This window comes from Phascolarctos cinereus, unplaced genomic scaffold (assembly GCF_003287225.1).
Source record: "Phascolarctos cinereus isolate Bilbo 61053 unplaced genomic scaffold, phaCin_HiC Scaffold_5;HRSCAF=322, whole genome shotgun sequence".
NCBI lineage: Eukaryota > Metazoa > Chordata > Mammalia > Diprotodontia > Phascolarctidae > Phascolarctos > Phascolarctos cinereus.
In genome coordinates, this window is record NW_027555958.1 from 257,998,510 (window position 1) to 258,021,217 (window position 22,708).

Here is a 22,708-nt window from a genome sequence, read left to right on the forward strand (position 1 = left end):
CAATGCCCCAGCTATGGGAACTTTTACCCCCGGGATAGTGAGGGGAGTTGGGTGTCTTAGCCCGAGGAAGATTGAAGGAATCTCTGCTGACAAGGAACTCCAGACGCAGCTGTGCCTGGGAGAGCAGCAGGGGTGAGAAGGAACCAGCATGCAATGGGACAGAAGGCCCCTGGCTGTGGGCACTAACAGGAGACTGGAGGTTTGGCTTTGGTTCCAGGCTAGAGGGGAGAACCAAGGATCTGGAGTAAGAGGCACCATCCCCCATACCCCCAGGGCTAGAGGTGATTACAAAAATTATGCAGTTACTACAAAAAATGCAAAGGCAAAGGAGAAAGACTCCAAGCATAGAAAGCTACTATGGGAATAGAGAAGACTGGGGTTCATCTTCAGAGGAGAATATTTGTTTGTTTGTTTTTGCTTTTTGGTGAGAAAGTTGGAGATTAAGTGACTTGCCCAGGGTCACAGAGCTAAGTGGCAAGGGTCTGAGGTCAAATTTGAACTCAAGTCCTCCTGACTCTGAGGCTGGAGCTCTATCCACTAGCGCCACCTAGCTGCCCCCCAGAGGAGGATGTTGAAGTAAGGAAACCCCCTTCTACTCCAAAGAGTAACATCAAATGGTCACCTGCTCAAAAAGAATTTATAGAACTTTAAAAATCAAATGAGAGAGATGGAGGAAAAACTTTAAAAAAAAAAAGAGTAAGAATAATCCAAGAAAAACAAGAAGACTGTGAAAGGAAAGTCAACCAATTAGAAAAGGAGATCTAGAATCTTAAGAAAGAAAATAACACCTTGAAAATTAGAATTGGGCAAGGCAAAGCCAGTGAAATTGTAAGAGATCAAGAAATAATTAAACAAAATATGAATAATGAAAAAATAGAAAGTTAAACATCTTATAAGAAAAACAACAGATCTAGAGAATAGATTAGGAAGAGAAAACATAAAAATAATTGGAAAGCTATGATCAAAAAAAGAGTCTTGATACAAAAATACAGGAAATAATTAAATTGTCCTGAAGCATTAGATCAAGGGAGAAAGTAGAAATAGAAAAAATCCATCAATCATCACTTAAAAGAGATCCCACGAGGAAAACTCATAGGAACATTCCAAAACACCCAGCTCAAGGATAAAATATCAAAAGCAACAAGAAAAAAGCAATTTAAATATGATGGTCCCACAGTCAGAATCACACAAGACCTAGCAGCAGAGACATTAAAAGGACTGCAGGTCTTGGAACACTATATATTGAAGAGCAAAGGAACTGGGGCTCAAGCCGAAAATATCACACCCAGCAAAGTTAAGCATAATCCTGAATGGAAAAAAAAATGGACATTTGATCAACTGTCAGACTTTCAAGATTTTGTTTTTTAAAAAAACCTGAACTTAATAGAAGATTTGACATGTAAGAGCCAAGAGAAACATAAGGTATGTACCAAAGACTGATTACAAGGGATTTAATAAGGACAGACTGTTTACCTTTTATATATGTAAAATATATGTCTAAGATTCTTATTAATAATTGGGTAGCTCATAAGAAAGATTGAGGTAGACCTGAGTATGATATGACTTTTAAAAGTAAAACCATTTAGGAAGAGTAATTATTTTATACAAATGAGTTGCAAGAGGAAGAACTGGTGCAGGGGAATTAGATGGGGGAGGAGGGCTGGTAGTTCTGGTAACCTGCTTTCAACGGGAATGGGTTTAAGAGGGACCAATACATATGCATTTAGAAGAGTATAAAAGTCTTCTAAATTTAGAAGAAATTGGAAAGGATAAGGGAGGGATCTCTAAAGGGAAGGGTGAGGGAATAGGTTATAGGGGACTATAAAAGGGTGTTTAGATTTTGGAGAATGGGATGACAGGGGAGAGATCCTTTTCGGGGAGGAGAGGCTAAGTTATAGGATGGCAAGGTAGTGGCTAGAAGTAAAGTAGAGGAGTCAGGAGGGATAGGAAACAAGAGATATGCACAAACATAAAAACAAAGATCAGGAGTAGAAATTGTTTGGGAAAGTATATGTGTACATATACTATATCTAAATACATGTGTATATATGTATATGTATATATCTATAGCTATAGACAAATATATCTGTACTCAGTTGTAGCATTCGGGGTGGGGAGAACAAAGTAAAACAAATTGCACAGCTGAGAACAAAAGAAAACTTACAAGGAAGCAAAGAAAAGATGCACAGCTGTCTACATAATGTGTACTATTTATCATACAGGATTTCTTGAAATGAAAATTTATCATTACATATTTTGAATCCTCTCCTATGTTCCACTCTGCACATGATGTGCTTTTTTTTTGTTCTCTAACTTTGTAATTAAAAAAATTAAATTAAAAAATTTTTTTTTAAAAAGAAAGAAATCCAATGGTTAACTACAGTGACTTCTTCCAAACCAGAATTACACAAAAAGTTAGCCAGCAACCCATGGACAATAGGAAAGGGATCTGCCAGGAAAGTCATCTCCAAAGCAGGCAAGTCCGTGGTCTCTCAACTTTGAGAAAGTCCTCCTTCCCTCCCCACCAAGGACAGAGTAATTGAGAAAAGTGGGGTTTGAGAGTAGCTCCAGTAAGTGGCAGCTCTCAGATAAGGATAGCCCAGGTGACCTGGTCTCCAGAGTTCCTAATACTGTCCTGTGATACCATAAAGGGCCCTGAAGATCCAGTGCTCTTAACTGAGAAGGGGTACCTAACAGTGAGTGGTGGTTATCAGTAAAGTGGTAGGGTAAAACCAAACAGGATGGACCATGCCACCCAAAATCACAGCAGGTGGCTATGGCACAAAGCTCTAAATCCAAGAACTAAAGCTGAAGAAATTAGAAAAATGTTAAAAATCAATATTTAAAAATATAGCAAATCTGGAAATCACCCAGAAGAAGAAAAAAAATTAACACTGGAAAAACTGCAAGGAGAGACTCAAAGGAAAGAGTGGATTTTCCACAAGTACTACCTGATTACCTAGAAGAAATGAAAGAGAATTTTTGGGTTTTTTTTTTGAAAGAGAATTTTTTTTAATGAAATAAAATATCTGGAGAAGCAAATTGAAAAGAGAATAACTTAGAAGAGAAAGTAGCAAAATTTATCCAAGTAACAAACTCTCTGAAAACTAGAATATACCAAATAAAAATCAGTGACTATGACACATCAAGAAATATTCAAACAAAATCAAAGGATTGAAAAGATAGAAGAAAATGTGAGACATCTGATATAAAAAAAAAAACAGCTGACCTAGGAAACAGTTTGAGGGATAATTTGAACTCCCTGAAAACAAGAAAGCCTAGACATTGTATTTCAAGATAATACAAATAAAAACTGCCCAGGTCTATTCAAAATAGAAGGCAGAATTAGTTGGTTGTTGTCTTTCGTTCTAGAAGAGGACCAAAGTGAGATCACTGTGTTAGAGTCAAGTCTGACTGTGGCTGATCAGACCAATATGAGCTGAGCATGCTGTATCACAGATCAGGCACAAATAGTCCATGTGAACATCTGGGGTGGATTCTCTAAATTTGCACAGCTCTCTTGAGTTACTTCAATTCTGCTTTGCTCTTAGAGCGCAGCACCTTCTCTGATGTGGGCACGCTGTGCTGAGCAGTCTTGTGCCAGTGTCTCCCAGGTCACACAATTCCCAAGTTCTTAAGAGAGACCGTAAGAGTGACTTCATATCACTTTTTCTGACCACCATGTAAGTGATTGCCTTGTGTGAGTTCTCCATTAAATAGTCTTTTTGGCCAACATACATTTGACATTGGAACAACAATGGTCAGCCCATCAGAGTTGCACTCTCTGCAGTAGAGTTTGAATGCTTGGCAGTTTAGTTCAAGAAAGGACCTGGTATCTTATCCTGCCAGGTTATCTTCAGAATCTTCTTAAGACAATTCAAATGGGTATCAGGATGGCCAAGTGGTTTAAGGCGCCAGACTCAAGGTTGCTTCTTTCCTAACAGAAGGCAAAATAAAGATAAAAAAGAATCCATCAATCACCTCCTGCAACAAACCCTAAAAGGAAAAGCCTCAGGATTGTCAGAGAGAAAACCCACAGCCCTAATGTCAAAGAAAAAAAAACCTGCAAGCATCCAAAATGGAATTAAAATACCAAGCATTCGCACGCAGGATCGTACAAGACCTCATAGATTCTACTATTAATATGAGGAGATCTTGGAATACAGTATCCCAAAAGGTAAAAGATATCGGTTTACAACCAAAAATAAATTGCCTGCAGAGACCAATATAATCCTGGTGGACCTGAGGGAAGTATAGAGCTTTAATGGAATAGAGGGCTTTCAAGCATTTCTTAAGAAAAGACCAGAACTGAATTTGAAATGTTTGAAATGCAAATAGGACTCCAGAGAAAATTTATTCACTGTACTAGGAAAAAAGAAACAAGTGTCCCTTGAAACCTTAGTATCCCAAAGGGATACTGAGGGAGCTAAATTATAAAACAAAACAGAGGATCAGGGTATGAAATGGTTTGTTCTGAAGGTTTCAATAGGGAACAGAAAAGGAAATGTAAAAGCGACACATTGGTGTAGAAAGGAGGGAGAAAGGTGTAGAAGTTGCTATTTCTTATAATTGGGGTGTGTAAAAAGAGGATAAAAATACTGAGGAGGGTGGCAGTGGGTACCAGATGAACCTCACTCTTAAGTGAAATGGAAAGGAGGGTTGAACACACACATATACACATAAAAAGTTTCCTGTAGAAATACATGAAACTTCATGGGGAAATAAGTGAGGATGAGAGATAAAGGTTAAGAGGAAGAATAGTACTGGAGAGGAAATAGTCACAAGCAAAACAAACTTCCTGATCTTGAAGGGAGGATTAAAAAAAGAAAAAAAAAACTAGAATCTAAAGGGGTGCCCATCAGTTGGGCAATAGTTAAACAAATTTTGGTATATCTATGAATCTATCGTCTATTACCTACCTACCTATTATATCTTGGACAATGTAAATAGACAATAAGTTGGGACTGGAATTAAACATAAGGAGAGCAGCCTGGATTGCCTTTGGGAAGTTGCAAAGCTCCATTAATGACCCCAAACTTCTCCTCGAAGCAAAGGCCCATCTTTTTAATTCCAGTATTACACTAGTATTGCTATTTGCCTGTGAGTTGTGGAACAACACAGCTTGCAAATAATTATTTCAAATAAAGCTGTTACTGGGTATAAGCTGACTTTAAAATATAACATGAAAATATGAAGAAATAAAATAAAGGGTTTTTTCCAAAGAAATATGTTATCAAAAAAGATGGGTTAGTCATGTGATGAGAGCAAGGGATAATCAAATGTTTTCCACTGGCATCCTTGAAATGTTAGGAGAAAGTGAGAAAGGCTCCCAGGACATTGTCAGGCATGGATGGGTCATGATCTGCATTATTGGAGAAAACATCAGTGATGACATCACAGATCTTTCTAAATATGTGCACACTTGTGAAATTCACTCACCTCCTTTTTCTGGTCTTAAAACTACCCATGCTGCCTATTGTAATTGAGTTTTCTTCATTTCTGAAGTTCTGCCAGCTCCAAAAACTAGACACAAATAGAAGGTGACTTTTCTAAACCCATGCATATTCACCAAAAATTTCCGTCTCTATATCTGTGGGCTGGGAATTCAACCTGGAGTTTCTTATAGACTAATACAGCGGGGATACATAGATGCCATCATATTTCTCAAAAGGAACTGATTGATGCATTTCCTCCTAATTGAAATCCTGTCTGTATTATCAGCTTTTGATCTAGCTTTAGCTTATTATCATTATCATTAGCTTATTATCATTATTATTGCCTAGTTTTATCCCTTATTATCACATCCTTTCTGGGCAGCACACTATTAGCACCTTATTGTCTAACCACTCTTCACTAGGGTCACTTCCCCTACTCCTTTCTGTATGTAGGTAAACCATTGTTCAGGTGACAACTTCACATTCTCTTAAAGAGAAGATCCCTTCTCAATAGAAAGGAAATTCTTTTTTTCTGGGAGTGGTAACTTGAGAGTAAGGAGGCTAACAGGATAAAAATACTTGAGGACCAGTGGTCTTAACAATAGTCAGTGTGGTCCCAGCAGATTAGAACTATGTTGTTTCCTTTCTCAAACAGTTATCAAGGCCTTAGTCAGCTTTCTGTAGGTAAGAAATACAGTAGCAGTTTGTGATTCTAATCCTTCTAGAGTTGTTCTAAGACAATTGCCTAACTATCTCAAAGGGGGCCAATGGAGTAGGAGTTTTCTTCCCTAACTAGAAAAAGAAAACTATCTGGACCTCATTAATTCAGCATATTCCAACTTCTGCACTTTGCTTAAACAAAGTGGCAGTGTACAAATAGCTCAAATAGTATTGAGGTTAAATGTAGGTGGTCCTAGGGGCCATCTGGGAAATTTAGAATGAAAGTAATCTCAGTTGCATGTTGAATTTATAATGGGATCTCTGGTAGAATCTCAAAGACCTTATTTTTAGCCGTGAACAGAGTAGACTTTGTACAGGCATAAGGGGGGAGTGTTGACATCAGTGGATTTTTCACCCTCTACTTCAGCAGAGATGTGACTGACATGATTGGGTTGCTGGTCTGGAGAGGCTGCTATATTGGGGCTCAAAGTGGAGTCTTCTCTCCATTTCACTGGAGAATGCTTATGCTGAGAGAGAAGAGGATCCTTTATCTTCTAGTTTGTCATGTGTCCATTCATCCTTATCTAAGGTTCAAAGAATTACCTTAGTCCTTTAGACATTAGTGGAAGACAAGTAGACAAAGCTGCTACTGATGAGAAAATTTACTAGTACATTCATTGCATAGCCATTCCAGACTCTCATTTCCTTCAAATATTCAGTTCTGTTTTTCTTTCTCTGCGTTCTTTCTCCTTCCTTTGTCCTCTAACTCACTCATTTATTTTCTTTCTTATTCCCTTCCTTTTCCTTAAGTATTACCATAAATATTGGAATCTTTGAGTCTCAGAATTGGAAGGTATCTCAAAGGTCATCTGGTCCAACTTGGCTGTGCTGTAATTCCCTCTACAACATCTCAACTGTGATCATTGGGAAGATATTGCTTATGTTGAGCAAAATAATGAGCTTATATTGCAACTTCCAACCTTTGCTCCTTCAAAGGAGCAAAGTTCACTCCTTCAAAGCCAAGATAGACAAATTCAATCTTCTTCCACATGACAGCACTTCAAATACTTGAGATAGCTGTCATCTGCCCCCCTACTCTTTCTTTTTCCAGCATAACTATCCCTAGTTTCTTCAAATTATCCTCATATGCCATGGTGTCTCTTTCATTGGTTAGTCTTCTTGGGGAAAATTTTGTCACTGTCCTTCCCAAAGTGTGATCCCTGAAACTAAACACAGTACTTCAAATGTGAATTGATCAGGATATTACAGTGAGGTTACCACATTTCACTTTCTGGTCACTTTTCCTGGGGTCAGGACCTATGATTTTATCAATGTAACATTGAAAATATGACAAGGAGCTTTGATAAGGATGAAGGATATTTTATTCATGTTAGGACATTTTCTTTATCTGGGGTGGATTTGGTATGGATAAAAGAGAGTTTGGGGGGGGGGTTCTGAGTTTCATTTCTTCTAGACTGTCTGGGGCCATAAACTCATTTAGTTGCAGCCTCTTTTCTCTGCTTCAAAGAAATGCGTGGCAGTGACTTATATTGGCAAATAACTGTAAATATGTATGTAGTGCCTTCTGATGCTTAGACTCCAAACCTTTTTTGCCTTTCTGATTTTATACAACTTTGTTGACCAAAATGCATTGAAATAAATGTCAGAATAACTCATTGACATTTTATTTTTTTGGTGAAGTTAGCAAAGATAGTGGATAATGAAGATATTCCTCCTGGTCATAATATCATCTTTTTAAGAATTTAGTGTGGAAGGCACTCTTTATATTATTTTTGTCACTGGCTTTCCCTAAAATCAGAGAAATCTAAAAACTGAATGTGCAACAAGAAGAGAGAGAATAATTATGGGAAATATATTGAAAGCACTTAGACTGTAGGAGCTATGTTTTCTTGAATTTTTGTGGTTTTCGTGTTTATTTTGTGGACTGGGCCTGCAAATTTCACTGGTATTGGGAACTTTCAATGAGGGAACTACCAATCAGCATCTATTCTGAAACTTATGTCTTAAAGAGTTGCCTGGAACACTGAGAGATTAAGTAACTTATGCAGAATTGCATGGCCAATGGATATCAGAGATAGCACTTGAACTTACATTTCTTATTTTACTTAATATATTCCATGATATTCGATAGATGCTTAACAAGTATTTAATGACTTAACTCAGTCCACCTTTCCCTAAGGTTACTGAGTACTCTAAGTTGATTCTTTTCTCATAGCCTGTGACTCTTCTTTCGCAGCCCTGTGTGTGATGAGTGCAGCATCAATCTACACAGTGAGGCACACGGAGTGGCAGCACAACGTGGATTACTCCTTTGGCTTTGCTTACATCCTGGCCTGGGTAGCTCTTCCCTTGGCTCTCACCAGTGGAGTGATCTACGTCATCTTGCGAAAACGCGAATGAAACTCCCCCAAGCTGCTTGTAGGAAGCTCTGGATATCCCTGTGGAGGGGAAAAGGAAAACAATGAAACACAAAAAGAAATAACCATAAAATCCAAACCAAACCACGAAAATGGAGGGAGGTTCTGTGTTGATATGTATATAATATCTATGGTTTTTTTTAAAACCTATTTATAACACTTTCTACATGTATGTACATAGCATTGTTTGCTTTTGTCTTGACAATATGCCTTGAGTTAAACCCTAAAGAAGTGCCTAAGAAAGTTCAAATACTAACAATGTAATCAAAGTTCAATGTTTTGTTTTAGTTTTTCCTTGAAATTAAATGATCACCTGATATTTTTCCTTCCACCTTCCACTCCATCACTTACTGCCCTTACCTGAAACTGAATACATCCCACACATCTATACCACTTTCCCTCATTTAGAAAACAGTATATGCCCCTCTAATCCCAAATGGGCATAAACTACAAGCCCCTTTATGCTGTATGAATTAAACATAAACTGCTTAAATCTCCAATGTGTGCATTTTCAGGGACATGTTCCCTCCTTGAAAACTAGAACCCATGAAGAAAGACAGCTAGCAACTTTGAAGTATTTCTCCCTTTCATGTAGGTAAAAAAGTGACACAGTGATCAGCTAAGCCATATCTATAAAATGGTGCTATGTATTTACTATTCCTTATATTGCTAGTCATTTAACCTACTCACTGGAAAACTCAGTTAACAATTTTACAAGATAAGGTAAAATGGAGAATTGAATAATTCTGTGTAATATAGCCTACAACTGCTTTTGTACTCAGGCTGCTATTATTTCTTTCTTCTTTTTTTAATAAAACCTTCATAATACTCCCTCCTTCTTTTTCTTATGACAAGCCTCTAGACTCTCCGGGGCCATGAACACTCAGGGCTCATTTGAGTGCAGCCTCTTTTCTCTGCTTCAAAGGAATGTCTGGCAATGACTTGTATTGGCAAACAACTGTAGATGTGTATGCAGTGCCTTCTGATGCTCAGACTCCAAACTTTTTTTGCCTTTCTGATTTTATACAACTTTGTTGACTAAAATGCATTGAAATAAACATCAGAATAACTCATTGACACTTCTTTTTTTTTGGTGGGGTTAGCAAAGATAATAGATAACAACACATTTTGAGTAGGGGAGGTGGGCAGGAATGGGGTGTTAAGAGTGTTCTGAAAGGTAGGTCTGTTTCCATTGCTTGGTTAGAGCATGTTGCAGAGGGCCAAAGTCAAACTATGGTTCTATACCTTTCTGCTCCTCAGGGAAACCACTGAAGACATCGTGTGTTTGGAAATTGAAGTGAATTTGGAATTCACCTATCTTTGGAAAGGGCTGAGATCTAGAGCTAAAAATTCATTATGCAAAGGTAAATGAGGATAATTTATTCTCACAAATTAGAAGACCTGTGTCCTAAATTATGTCAACAATTAGTTCATCTATAGTAATTTTAATATGCAGATTTCACTATTATTTAGAAGGGATTGTAAGATTTCATAAAAATATAAATTTTAAGCCTCTGAGACCAAATTTCTGTCAGTTGCAACACATTAATTGGGGTGACCCAGATTTAATTCCAAGAAGCTTCCAGGGACAAAAGAAAGGAGTTACCATCCCTTTCTAGCTTTGGTTCTTCTTGGGCTCTTTTGACCCAGGGATCAGGAAAAATGAGAAGAAACTCCTTCCCAGGCCAGACTTTTTCATTCCTTTTGTTTATGCCAAATCTTCATGCAGAAGTCCTACTGCATATGGTCTATACTACTTCTGCTACAGTCTCTATTCCTAGGAGGGATTATAAATAACACAACTTTAAAGATCTTACAAAAACAATCCAGGAAGAGTTGAATGAGCAAACAACTGATTTATCATTGAAGACAAAACAAGACATTTACCTGCAGCCAAAGTAATGAAAGGGTGCTTTGAGTCTTCCATATTTAGTTACAAGTTCTACTTTTTGATAAGCAATCCCCTCTCTACCCTTCACTTAACTCGTTTTCCACTTTTGTCCATAGTCTTCTGTGGAGACTTTAGACTATGTGTCCAAAGGTGTGTTAGGAGTACCTCCAGCAAGTTCAGTGATAAGAGTATATCTTCTGATTGAATCATCATTATCCTTGTCCCTCCTATTCTCCTATCTGTTCCTGGATCCCACACACACCTTAAAAATAGAGTGATGTTAGGAAACTGGAAAAGGATTCATGCAAGAGACTTCAGAGGATGACTTGGTGACTCACTAACTGTAAGGAAGGAGAATTCAAAGATATTTTTTGTATAGAGCTAAAACCGATTCACAAAATACATATCAAAGGGAGGGTTTCAAAGCAGTCCCTTTCTAGGTTTGCTGGTTCCATCCTTTCCCTTTCCAATGGCAATCCTATTTATTATAATAACCTTTCTCAGAATCAAACATCCCACAATGTAATTTGTAGGCATGTTAAAATTAAGGCATTAGTTTAGTTGTTAGCAGAAAGCAGCCAACCTAAAATACAAAATGTTAAAATACAACATGAATTTTTCAACATGATTCTTTTCTCTCACTCATCATCTGACCCATTCAATTGCCATATCTAAGTAATTGGATCTTTATTATTTTTATTATTTATTTTATATAATATAATATATATTTACTTACACACACACACATATATATATATATGTATGTATGTATATAACATACATTATAAGAAGCAAGTAGAATACAATTCTTGACCAACTAGTACTCCTATTATGCCCCATAAGAACTTTTTACTTCATTCAGGTTTTACTCTTCCATAAAACAGATTGGCCTAAACACACACCTTTTTCTTGTTGCTGTGTCTTTTCTTGCTTTTCTCCTTCTACCTGAAATGTCCTTTCACCTTCCTCTTCTCCAGTCCAGGGCTCACCTCAAATTGTATGTCTTCCGGGAAGATCTGAGCACTTCAACACTAATTTTCTCCCTTTTTCTACTTCTAGTTAATCAATTATATTAACATTTAAGCATTTTATTTAAATCATTAATAGATTTCTCTTTTCCCCAACTAAATGGCAAATTTCTCAAGGAAAGGTACTAGATCTTATATTTCATATTTCCTACTCTACACTTGACATGATACTGAGGACATTATAGCTCATCAATAGAGTTCTCTAGTAGGTGAGAATTTCACTCACATGGTGGCATATTAGTCTTGTATTTGGAGGTTGGACTAGATGACCTCTAAGGCCCCTTCCAAATAACAGACTTCACACAGTAAAATCCCATGAGTCTTCATGATTGACAGGAAGCAGTCAGAGGACATATGAGTATTATTGATTATCTGGTATATATGCAGATCCAATCAACTGGCTCAGTTGATACACCATCTCCACATAGAGAATATGGGAAACTTGCTTCTGGGAGAATCATGGTAAATGCCTTAGAGAGATTGTACAGCATATATAATGGTCCATAACTAGTTCTGATTGGCTAACAATATGATGAAGGGGAGAATTGTGATTGGTTTCAGAGACATACAGAACGAACTTTCAGTTTCTGCTACTTCCTTTTTGCCTCTTTTTAGTTCATTCTGTGACTCTGTTGCTCACAGAGTCTGATGAGATAGTATCCTATGGCTGGGGTAGGGGGTGGGGGAGTCATTGAGATCTTTTCTACTCTGAGGCTATATGGCCCCTTGAAAGGTATGCCTGGGTCTTTGGCCTTTTGTTTGTTCTTTCTTCATTCTGGGTAGAGGAAGTGGAATTTCACAACCTAAAGGATCATTATGAGAATTCACCAGCATCCCAGTCTTACAGAGCTTGGGCTCCACTCTAGGTGTTGCAGTAAGCCCAGCTGGGCTAATAGCCCAATGAGCAATCTTCAGGCATGACCTTTAGGACTTTAACCCAACAGGATTCATCCAGTGATCATGTTGCATCTGGACATGGATTTGGTGGGCTATGTAGGGGAAGGGAAGGAAATACACATTTATGGGGCAGCTAGGTGGTGCAGTGGATAGAGCACCAGCCCTGAAGTCAGGAGGACCTGAGTTCAAATCCGGCCTCAGACCAAACACTTGACACTTACTAGCTGTGTGACCCTGGGCAAGTCACTTAACCCCAATTGCCTTAAAAAAAAAAAAAGAGAGAGAGAGAAATACACATTTATGTAGCCAGGTACTTTGCTAAGCACTTTTTTACAAATATTATCTCATTTGATCCTCACAACAACTTTGTGAGCTAGGTGCTATTATTATCCCCATTTTATAGTTGGGAAAACAGGCAAACAGAGGTTGAATGACTTGCCCATGGTCATACAGCTAGTAAGTATAGGGACTGAACTAAGTTTTGAGCCAACTCCCTCAGAGACCAACATTATGGAGGAGAGTATATCCTGGGTATTGAAGGGAAGTGTATGTTGGTTTTGCTGTAACTTTGAAGTAAATATACCTTTGTAAAAGTTACTTTAAGAAAAAAGTTACTTGATGTTTGGTGGTTAAATGGAGCTGGGGTTCTAGTCACACTACCCCCAACAACAGGGCAGCACAGTCAATGAGGGCTTCAGCCAATGGCAGAAAAGAAGAGAGACACTACCAAGGTACTTGAAAACACTGAGGGAGGAGATATGGCAGACCTGACCCTAAGAAAGTGGGACTAGAATATATATGATACAGGTGCATGTTCTGAATGGTGGTGAAAGAGAAAAGTCCCACTATCATGTTAGCCCCCAAAATGCAGGCCAACCCTAATATTCTATTCACTTGACTGAGTGAGTCATTCACAATGCTGACTGAGTATGCCCCAAGGTATTGCTTTGCAGTATCTAGCTTGTGTCTGCTCTTTTGGATAGGCATTGACTCAGGCGTTTACTGGGAGAAAAAAATCTAACCAGAAGACAGTAGGGTCAGGAAAACTCAACACATGAATCTTATAATTGGCCCTTCTCTCTTAAATGCTAACACACCTGTCACTTTAAATAGGATTTTAGGACTAATACTGGAGAGGCTTTTATTCTTCCCTGTTACTCTGATTTTAACCTCCTGTGGCTGTCAGCTACTATTTAGTAATACCTTCTTCAGGTAAATCGAGTACATAATGGAGAATCCTGAAACCAGAGAATGTCAGAGTTGAAGGATCCTTAGAGATCTAGTCCAAGTATTTCATTTTACATATGAGGAAACTGAGACCCATAGAGAAGTAACTCCCATTTTCCTTCCTACAGATCATCAGTGATAGATCTAGAGCTCTATCCTAGACATTTTTATTCCTAATAAGATGCTCCACCATAAGGGGTGTTCCACTTAATATTTAATATGTTAATATGAATATATATTAAAAGGTGTTTTTTAGATTGTTTCCGTTTCCAGGAACCAAGATGGCGGAGTAGAAAGGTAGTCACTCTCACCCTCCCCTATCAACCTCTGAAAACTCAGGAAAAAAAACACTGGCACAGCTAAACTAGAAGAAAGACAGGGAACAGCAGTGCAGCAGCCCAGCAAACGGGTCTCCCAGTGCCTCAGCAAAAATAAGGGAAGCTGCACTACAAAGGGCCCCAGGTGGCTAAGTACTCTGCAGCATTCATCTGAAAGGAGCTGAAGAAAGCAACCTAGAGTCTTTCTAAAGTCCCAGCCTTGCTGATTCCAACCCAATACCAGGTAAGCTATCAAAACCCTACAGCCTCCAACTGTCAACCAGGAAGAGATCCTGAAGCCCAGGTGGTAGAGCAGGCAAACACCAACACCTGGACCTCCGAGTGCCTCAGTGAGGGCAGGGGAACTGGTGGAAAGCAGCTCAAACAACCACCAGGTGCCTCGGCACTCTACTGCAAAGGAAACTCCCAGTGCATTAGCAGAAATGAGGGAGGCAGCATTGCAAGGGGCCCCAGGCAGATAAACACCCTGCAGCACCCATCTAAAAGAATCTGAAGAAAGCTAAAGGAATGGAAAAGCAGGCAACCTAGAATTGCCTGAAAGTTCCAGCCTTGCTGATTCCAACCCAACATGAGGTAAGCTGCCAAAACCCTGAAGCCTCCAATTGCCAACATAAGAGGCCCCAGCACACAAAGCCAGTGACCAAGGCTTAAGCTCCCAACACAAGAAGCTTGGGTCAGTGCCCTCTGTTCCCCAGCAGAAGAGCTCAATCTCTTTAAAGGCCAGGGAATAAAGAAACCATGAGTAAAAAGAAATGTACCATAGATTCATATTATGAGAAGAGTGAAGATCAAGACAGAAGTTCTGAAGAGGACAACATTGTCAACAAACCCACATCTGCAACATCAAAAGGGAATATGAACTGGTCTGAAGCCCAAAAAGCCTGCTTGGAAGAGCTCAAGAAGGATTTTAAAAGTCTAATGAGAAAGGTAGAAGAGTCCTTAAAAATACAGTTGGCCAATTGGAGAAGGAAGTACAAAAACTAACAGAAGAAAACAATCTGTTAAAAACTAGAATTGGACAAATGGAAACTAATGACTCTATGAGAGAGCAAGAATCAGTTAAACAGAAACAAAAAATGAAAAAATAGATGAAAACGTAAAATACCTCATCAGTAAAACAACTGACCTGGAAAATCAATCCAGGAGAGACAGTTTAAAAATCATTGGACTACCTGAAAATCATGATGAAAAAAAGAGCCTGGACAGTATCTTTCAGGAAATTATAAAGGAAAACTGCCCAGAAGTCTTAGAACCAGAAGGTAAAATAATCATAGAAAGAATACACCACTCACTACCTGAAAGAAATCCTAAATTGACAACGTCAAGGAATATAATAGCAAAATTCCAAAATTACCAGATGAAAGAGAAGGTGCTGCAAGCAGCCAGAGAGAAACAATTTAAATATCATGGAACCACATCAGGATTACACAGGACCTTGCAGCTTCTACATTAAAAGACCACAGGGTGGAACATGATATTCCATAAGGCAAAGGAGCTTGGATTGTAGCCAAGGATCAACTACCCTGCAAAAATGAGCATGATTTTTCAAGGGAGGAGATGGCTATTCAAAAATAGGGACTTCCAAACCGATAAAAAGACCAGAGCTCAACAAAAAATTTGATCTTCAAGTACAAGATTCAAGAAAGACAAAAAAGGTAAATGGGACAGAAAGATACAAAATGTTGTTAATAAGGGGACTGTTTACATCCCTACAAGGGAAGATGACTTGCAACTCTTGAGAACTGTATTGTTATTACACCATGTTAAAGATATAAAAGGGGTGGATATTAGTTGACTTTGATGTAATGATAAAAAAAAATCTAATCAAGTGGGTTAAATGGATCCAAGTAAGTGGATTAGTCTGATCTTAGAAAATGTACTGAGAAAGGAGGAGGCAGACAAGGGTAATTACATTACAGGAAAAGACAAAATCCTATTACAGCAGAGGGAAAGAAGGGAGGGTGAGCATTGTTGAACCTTACTCTCATCAGATTTGGCTCAAGAAGGGAATAACATAATCAGTTAGGTATGAAATCTAACTTGCCATATAGCAGTAGGAAAAGGGAAAAAAAGGGAGGGGGATGAAGGGAGGAAAAAGCAATAAGGGCAAAGGGAAGAAAAGGGAAAGGGATAATAGAAGGGAGGAGAGACTGAAGGAGTGAGTGGTCAAAAGCAAAACACTAATGAGGTGGGGAAAGGAGAAAGAAAAGCATAAACGGGGGGGAAAGGATGGAGAAAAAGACACAGATAGTAATCATAACTGTGAATGTGAATTTTTTTTCTCTTCTGTTGAGTTTTGTTTCCTTTTTCTGATGGTTCCTCCTATTGGTATTAATTTTTACTTACAACTTCACTAATGTGAAAATATGTTTAATAGGAATGTAAATGTATAGCCTATATCAGATTATGTGCCATCTTGGGGAGGATGGTGGGGAGGAAGGGGGAGAAAAATTTTAAACTCAAAAGCTTATGGAAGTGATTGTTGATAAATCAAAATAAATTACTAAAAAAAAATAAAAAGGTGTTTTTTTATAAAGATAAAAGTGTAATTTTAAAAACAGTAACAGAGATTAACTTCTTATATGTAAATCTTAAAATATAGCAATCCTTAAAAGTAACCCCAAAAATATAAGTACCTTGTTTATTATACATACAATATAAAATTTCCTTTAAACATTAGCTCTTAAAACAGAAGCACCGCAGTAAATAGCAGAAACTAGTCTTGCCTCTGACCCTTCATTGTGCGACTATAGCCAAGCTACCTATCAGAACTTCAGTTTTTTCACCTATAAAATCAGAGTAGTAATACCTGTAATGCCTACTTCATCAAGTCCTTGAAATGATATAATATATGTCTTGTAAATCTAAAAACCCTATGTAAATATTAGCTATTATTATTGTCTTTATGGCTACTGCAGATCATTTCCATCATTTTTGGCTTCCTTAAGCTATTTCAGCTTACACTCAGAGCTAAAGACTTCATTAAGACTTTTCAGTTATACTTAAGTACTGTTTTCAAATCTCTCACAACTTCTCTTAGCCATTTTTTTCCTAATACATATGCTTTGTTCTCTGGTCTCTGGCCTTTAGAATCTAAGCTTTATGTTCTACAGTCAGCTATCTTTCCTCTAATACAATTTTAATTTTTTAAATTTAGTATTTTATTTTTGCCCAGTTACATGTAAAAACAACTTTAACATTCATTTTTAAAACTTTGAGTTTGAAATTCTCTCTTTTCCTCCATCCCCACCCCCCTTCACTGAGAAGGCAAGAAATTAGATGTAGGTTATACATGTGTAGTCATGCAAAACACTTCCATAATAGTCATATTGTGAAAGACTAACTGTATTTCCCTACATCCTATCTCCCTCCATCCCCACCCTATTTATTTTATTCTCTCTCTCCTTTCACCCTGTCTGTCCTCAAAAGTGTTTTGCTTCTGACTATCCCATTCCCGAATCTATCCTCCATTCTATCACCCCCTCTTCTCTAATGCTATTTTTAAAGAGAATAGTTATTTTCAAAAAAATTTTTTAATTTAGTTTTAATTCATTTTCAGCTCTGAATTCTCTCCCTCTCACCTTATCCTTCCTACATTGAGAAAGCAAGAAAAATAAAATTCTTTACAAATGTATATTATCAAGCAAAATATTTAGCCATGTAGTATGTATGTTTATGCTTCTATGTGCATTCTGAATCCATTACCTCATTATCTGTAGCTGGGTAGCAGGTTTCAGATAAGTCTTCTGTTATTGTGGCTGGTCATTATGTTGGTCAGATTTTTCCAAGTCTTTCATACTTTTTTGTCATTATGATATTATTGTTATTGTGTAAATTGTTTTCCTGGTTCTTCTCATTTCATTTTTCATCAGTTCATACAAGTCTTCCCACCTTTTTCTGAAGTCATCATTTTTTACAGTACAACAATATTCCATTACATACATATACCAAACCTTTCACCAATTGATAGACCCTTAGTTTCCAAATCTTTTGCCAACATGAAAAAAGCAACTATACATATTTTTGTACTTATGGGTTCCTTTTCCTCCTTCTTTGATGTCTTTGGGGTATAGACCTAGTAACAGTACCAGATCAAAAGGTATGCACAGTTTAATAGCTTTGGGGGAATAGTTATAAAATTGCTTTCCAGGATAGCTCCACAGTTCCCTTGCTTTTATAGCTCTACAAACAGTGTATTGTACTTATTTTCCCACAATACCATTTTCCTTTTTTGTCAGCTTTGCCAATCTGATGGAGGTGAGGGGAAATCTTAGAATTGTTTTAATTTGCATTACTCTAATAATTACTGACATGGCATTTTTTTTCATGTGACTATCAATAGCTTAAATTTCTTCCTCTGAAAACTACCTATTAATAATCTTTGACCATTTATCAATTGAGAAGTGGCTCTTATTTTTTTTTAATTTAACAGTATATTAAATCTTGTAGGTCTTAGAAATGAGACTTTTATCAGAAATAATAATTGCAAGGGTTTCCCCCACCTTATTTCCTGCTTCTTATTTAATTTTACCTGAGTTGGTTTTGTTTATGCAAAAACTTTTAAATTTTATGTATTAAAAATTGTTTATTTTGCCTTCTGTGAATCTCTATATTTCTTGTTTGGTCATGAACTCTGCACTAATAGTTCCAAATTGCTTTACTCTAGGCTGCCTCCTTCCACAGAACGCATATATTCTCTTGCTGTTTTTGGGGGGGTTTTGGGGGTTTTTTTAGGCAGTTGGGGTTAAGTGACTTGCCCAGGGTCACACAGCTAAGTAAGTGTCAAGTGTTTGGTCTGAGGCCGGATTTGAACTCAGGTCCTCCTGACTTCAGGGCCGATGCTCTATCCACTGCACCACCTAGCTGCCCCTTTGTTTTTGTTTTTTTGTTTTTCTCTTGATGTTTTTTAAGGGAACATTCTTATTCCCTCTGTACAAAACAGAAACAACATAAAATGGTTTTAGTTAATGAAATACATTTCTTCCAGTAGCAGAATCTTAAACTGTTACAGACGCCTCCTAAAGATAGCCCTCTTGCACCCCTTACTCAAATCACTTCACCTCTCTGAGCCTCAGTTTCTATAGAATAAGGATACTTTGATTAGAGAATCTTTAATCCTTCCTATTCCTGTATTTTGCAATTTTTGAGTTACCTTCTCATCAATATTCTTTGTTTTTTCATTTGTTTCAGTCTTTTTCTATAATTCTCTGGCAAATAGCATCTACTCCCTACCAATTTCACTGCCATAAAATTTAGAATGTTAATTGCTTCGATGATATTTGTTTTTCTTTCTGAACATATTTGAAGAATGTTTAAATATTAGGAATAAGCAAAAGTGACATTTTCAAATAGAAATTCTCAACTGTGTTGGAGAGGGTGTCTGGCATCGACCAACTACAGAGGGCAGGGGTAGGCAAGAATATGGAAGGAGAACAAGTAAGCTTTGCTTTGTTTCTCCTCTTCCTCCTACTCTACCCACTGTACTGCTGGCTCTTAGGAAAAAGAAGAGTGCTTTTTGTCTAAGACTTGTATTTCAACATGTGACTCATGCTTGCTTAAGGTTTTTAACACAACAGCTTTTTTTTCTAATTAGCTAGAAGGCAGAAACAAGTAGACCAGTAGGCTTTAACCACCTGCTCACTGCTGTACTATAACTGACTCTTGCAATACTAATAGGCTAATATTAATCACTATAATTGAAGCAGAATGTATTTAATAATATAACTACAGAATGGAGTTAATAATATAATTATAGAATGTAGCCCCTACAATGCAGATTTTTAATTATTGAAAAACTAGAAATATTTTCCAGTTGTTTTCAGAAAGCCCAGCTCTGAAAAAGAGATTTCTCCTTTTATTGAACTAAGATTTTCCTAAAAGAACCTCTTATGTTGAGTTGGTACTATGCTGATTGGTTATGATGCTATGGCCATCACAACCCTTCACTTTGTGCATTTTTTGCACTTTGTGCAAAATTTTTGTGGGGGTGTTTATTCCCCTCTATCATGCTTAAGTCTGAGTCACACTACAAAGCCAATAATGCTCAAAGTTTAATGCTCTGAGATTTAAAGAGTTAATTCTCCATTTGGCAAAGCCTTCACACAACAAGAAGTTGTGTCCTAGAAATAACATCAAGATAAATCATATCATAGAATTTTTGTATTTTAGAACTAGAGGGGACACATCTAATTCAACCCGGTTATAGATGTGGAAATAGCCCAGAGAGGGGAAATAACATGCCCACAGTGAAAGAGCCAGTTAGCGATAGTGGTGGTAGAATAAGTAATAGGAACCATTTCAAGATACTTTCCACAATGCTTCTTATTTTGAAATTTTTTGGGGGTTCAACTCAATTCAGTTAGAACATTTATTAGGTTCCCATTATATAAAGAATACTATGCTAGATACTGATGAAAATACAAAGTTTTAATAAGACATAATTCCTGCCCTCATGAAGTTTATAATCTAATCAAATTCTCTCAAACTTTATCTGAGACCTGCTCTGTGGTTATTCTCCCATGATACCCCACCTAGAGATTATAGAGCTCCTACGTCAGCTTTGTCCTCTCCTCTCCCTAATAATAAGCTACACCCTTCAGAAAACCCTTTAAACTTTTCTCCTCTTTGAATAGCAGAGGTCACTTAGTTTGGTCAAAGCAGAAGATCCAGGTATTAGAGACAATTCACAATTCCATACAATTGCTGACCCTGGCCTCTCCCAAAGTGAGATATAGATTAGGAGAATCTGCCCTCCAACTGAAAATCTATATCTCAAGGTAACACCATGGCTAAGGTCTGCGCCTCAGTTTTAGCGAAATGGCTAGAAGATGGGAGCCCCAGAAATGGTTGGATTTGCATATGCTAAAAGAATTTTGTGCCAAGTTATAGCTGTTGTGAACATATTTTTTCTGTAGTCTGTTAATTGTGATGCCAAACATAGAAAGAGAATTGTGGGATGGCCTGGTTGAATATGAAAAATACATTTGGGTCAATGCCACATAATATCATCTGGTTGGCATTGAAACTAGCTGGCTTGACTGATGAGGGCAACAATGTCATTCAGAGACACTTTCTGGGGAAAAAGACCTCTATCCATTCTAAGGATATATTTTCCTCAAATATGGACACAGGCAAGGTTGACACCTAAATCCAACAGTTTTTAAATTAACATTGGAACTGATGATCCACACATGAGAATAGGTTTGAGCTATGAACTGTATGACAGGAAAACAAATAACCTGGCACATGGCAAAAATCTAGCCATAGTATGCTGCTCTAGCCATTAAAAAAAAAAATGCTAGATGATATGAGTGAAGTTGTCACATGTAGCCAAAACACATGGCTACATTTTAACGTAAGAAAATGTGTCCTTATTTACTGAGATGCATAGAGTATTCCCTACTCAGCTCCAGGTTCAAAATCAAGGAATTTTTGTAATGATAGAAAACTACATGACATCTGATTTGGACCTAAGTAGATTTGTGGAATCTAGCATCTGAAATTAGATGCAGTGAACACCATTAAGATTCCATTAAGCCCTGAATCTCTATTCATTTAGGGTGATGTGGCCCCAAGAGCACCCTCAGACTTTTGGATTTTAAAGAAGAGCAAAAGATGGCTATATCTCCGTCAAAAAACCATTATCAAATCCCTACCTCCCCTACTAAATGGATTGGGGGTAGGGGAGTAAATTTGCTGTGGGTGGTTGTAACTATGAATGTTAGGTGGTTCATGGAGAGAGGTTACTTGCTTCAGTGGACCTGGGTTAACTTTCTTACCATTTCCTTAAGTAATATAGTGAGGAATAGAATTAAGCAGGACTCTAGCCAGAGGACCTTGTCACTTATTTGAAGAGCTCTATCGAAGAGGGATTTATAAATGAGAGGGCAGGTGAATCAAAAATCTGGTCCTGACAGCAGGTCCTCCCGGCAGTTGTCCTCAAAGATCCAAATTGAGTGGAGGGAAGTATTTTAACTCATAGATTGTCCTATTGGCTCCAAATTGGAGCAAATCTAGTTTTAAAGTATGCCTTTCGGCAAATTTTATAAACTCCAGCTAGTAAATAAGCCAGATGAGAATAAGGTATATTCTGTCATCTCTATGACCTCAGCCTCAAACTTTTTTTTATGAAAGAGGGATTCATTACCTGGTTTGCAGGCTAGCATTTTATCCACAGAGCCAGGTTTTATGGTGTTCTCTTGAATGTAGACAGGAAATCTGGCTCTAAAAACAGTCACTGTTGTGGGAGCTTGAGACCTAATGAAGTGTTCTCCCATGTTCTTTGCCACTGTAAGCATCACTTAAGTAGGGTTATCACCAAAAGGCATCAGTCATCCTAAACATATTAGTGAAAACTATGAAGGCACCAGAAACTATAGGTCAGTGTTCTAGGACTAGAGAAGACACCTCAAATCAGCCTGGTAATTCTAGACAGAAAGAACTTCACCAATGTGACTGTGCCTTTTAAGAACAGATACTCTACCTCAGAATAAGCCAAAGCTGGCAAAATTGTAAAATATCCAATAGTGTGCCTGCATCTTTTAGCTCAGTAAGACTATCAAGGTATTACAGTAATGTAGTGGTTTATTAGGGCTGGGACCCCAAGCAAGGAATCTGTATTATAAAAGTGAAAAATCAGCCAGGAGTATGGTAATCTCATGAGAAAACTAATAGTATGGGATTCAATCAGATGGAATATGAATATTCATTAAGCACGTTATTGGGGTGCTTTATGTGGCCTCACTGTTCTGTTTAGAAAAAAGACTCAGGTTCAAAGATTTACAGAAAATTGGCA

At 37.6% G+C, this 22,708-nt stretch overlaps 1 protein-coding gene across 3 annotated transcripts in view; it reads left to right on the forward strand.

The window, feature by feature from the left end:
- The window catches only part of PMP22 (peripheral myelin protein 22), a 109,744-nt gene that overhangs the window by 44,274 nt on the left and 42,762 nt on the right, over positions 1-22,708 (forward strand). The window contains exon 5 of one of the 3 annotated variants that reach the window (XM_020966627.2): positions 8,353-9,606. The exons of the other annotated variants lie outside the window; for them this stretch is intronic. Coding sequence (XP_020822286.1) covers positions 8,353-8,516 — 164 coding nt within the window. The 3' untranslated portion in view covers positions 8,517-9,606. Of the gene's footprint in view, positions 1-8,352; positions 9,607-22,708 lie in introns of those variants that run through there. 3 annotated transcript variants of the gene reach the window in all.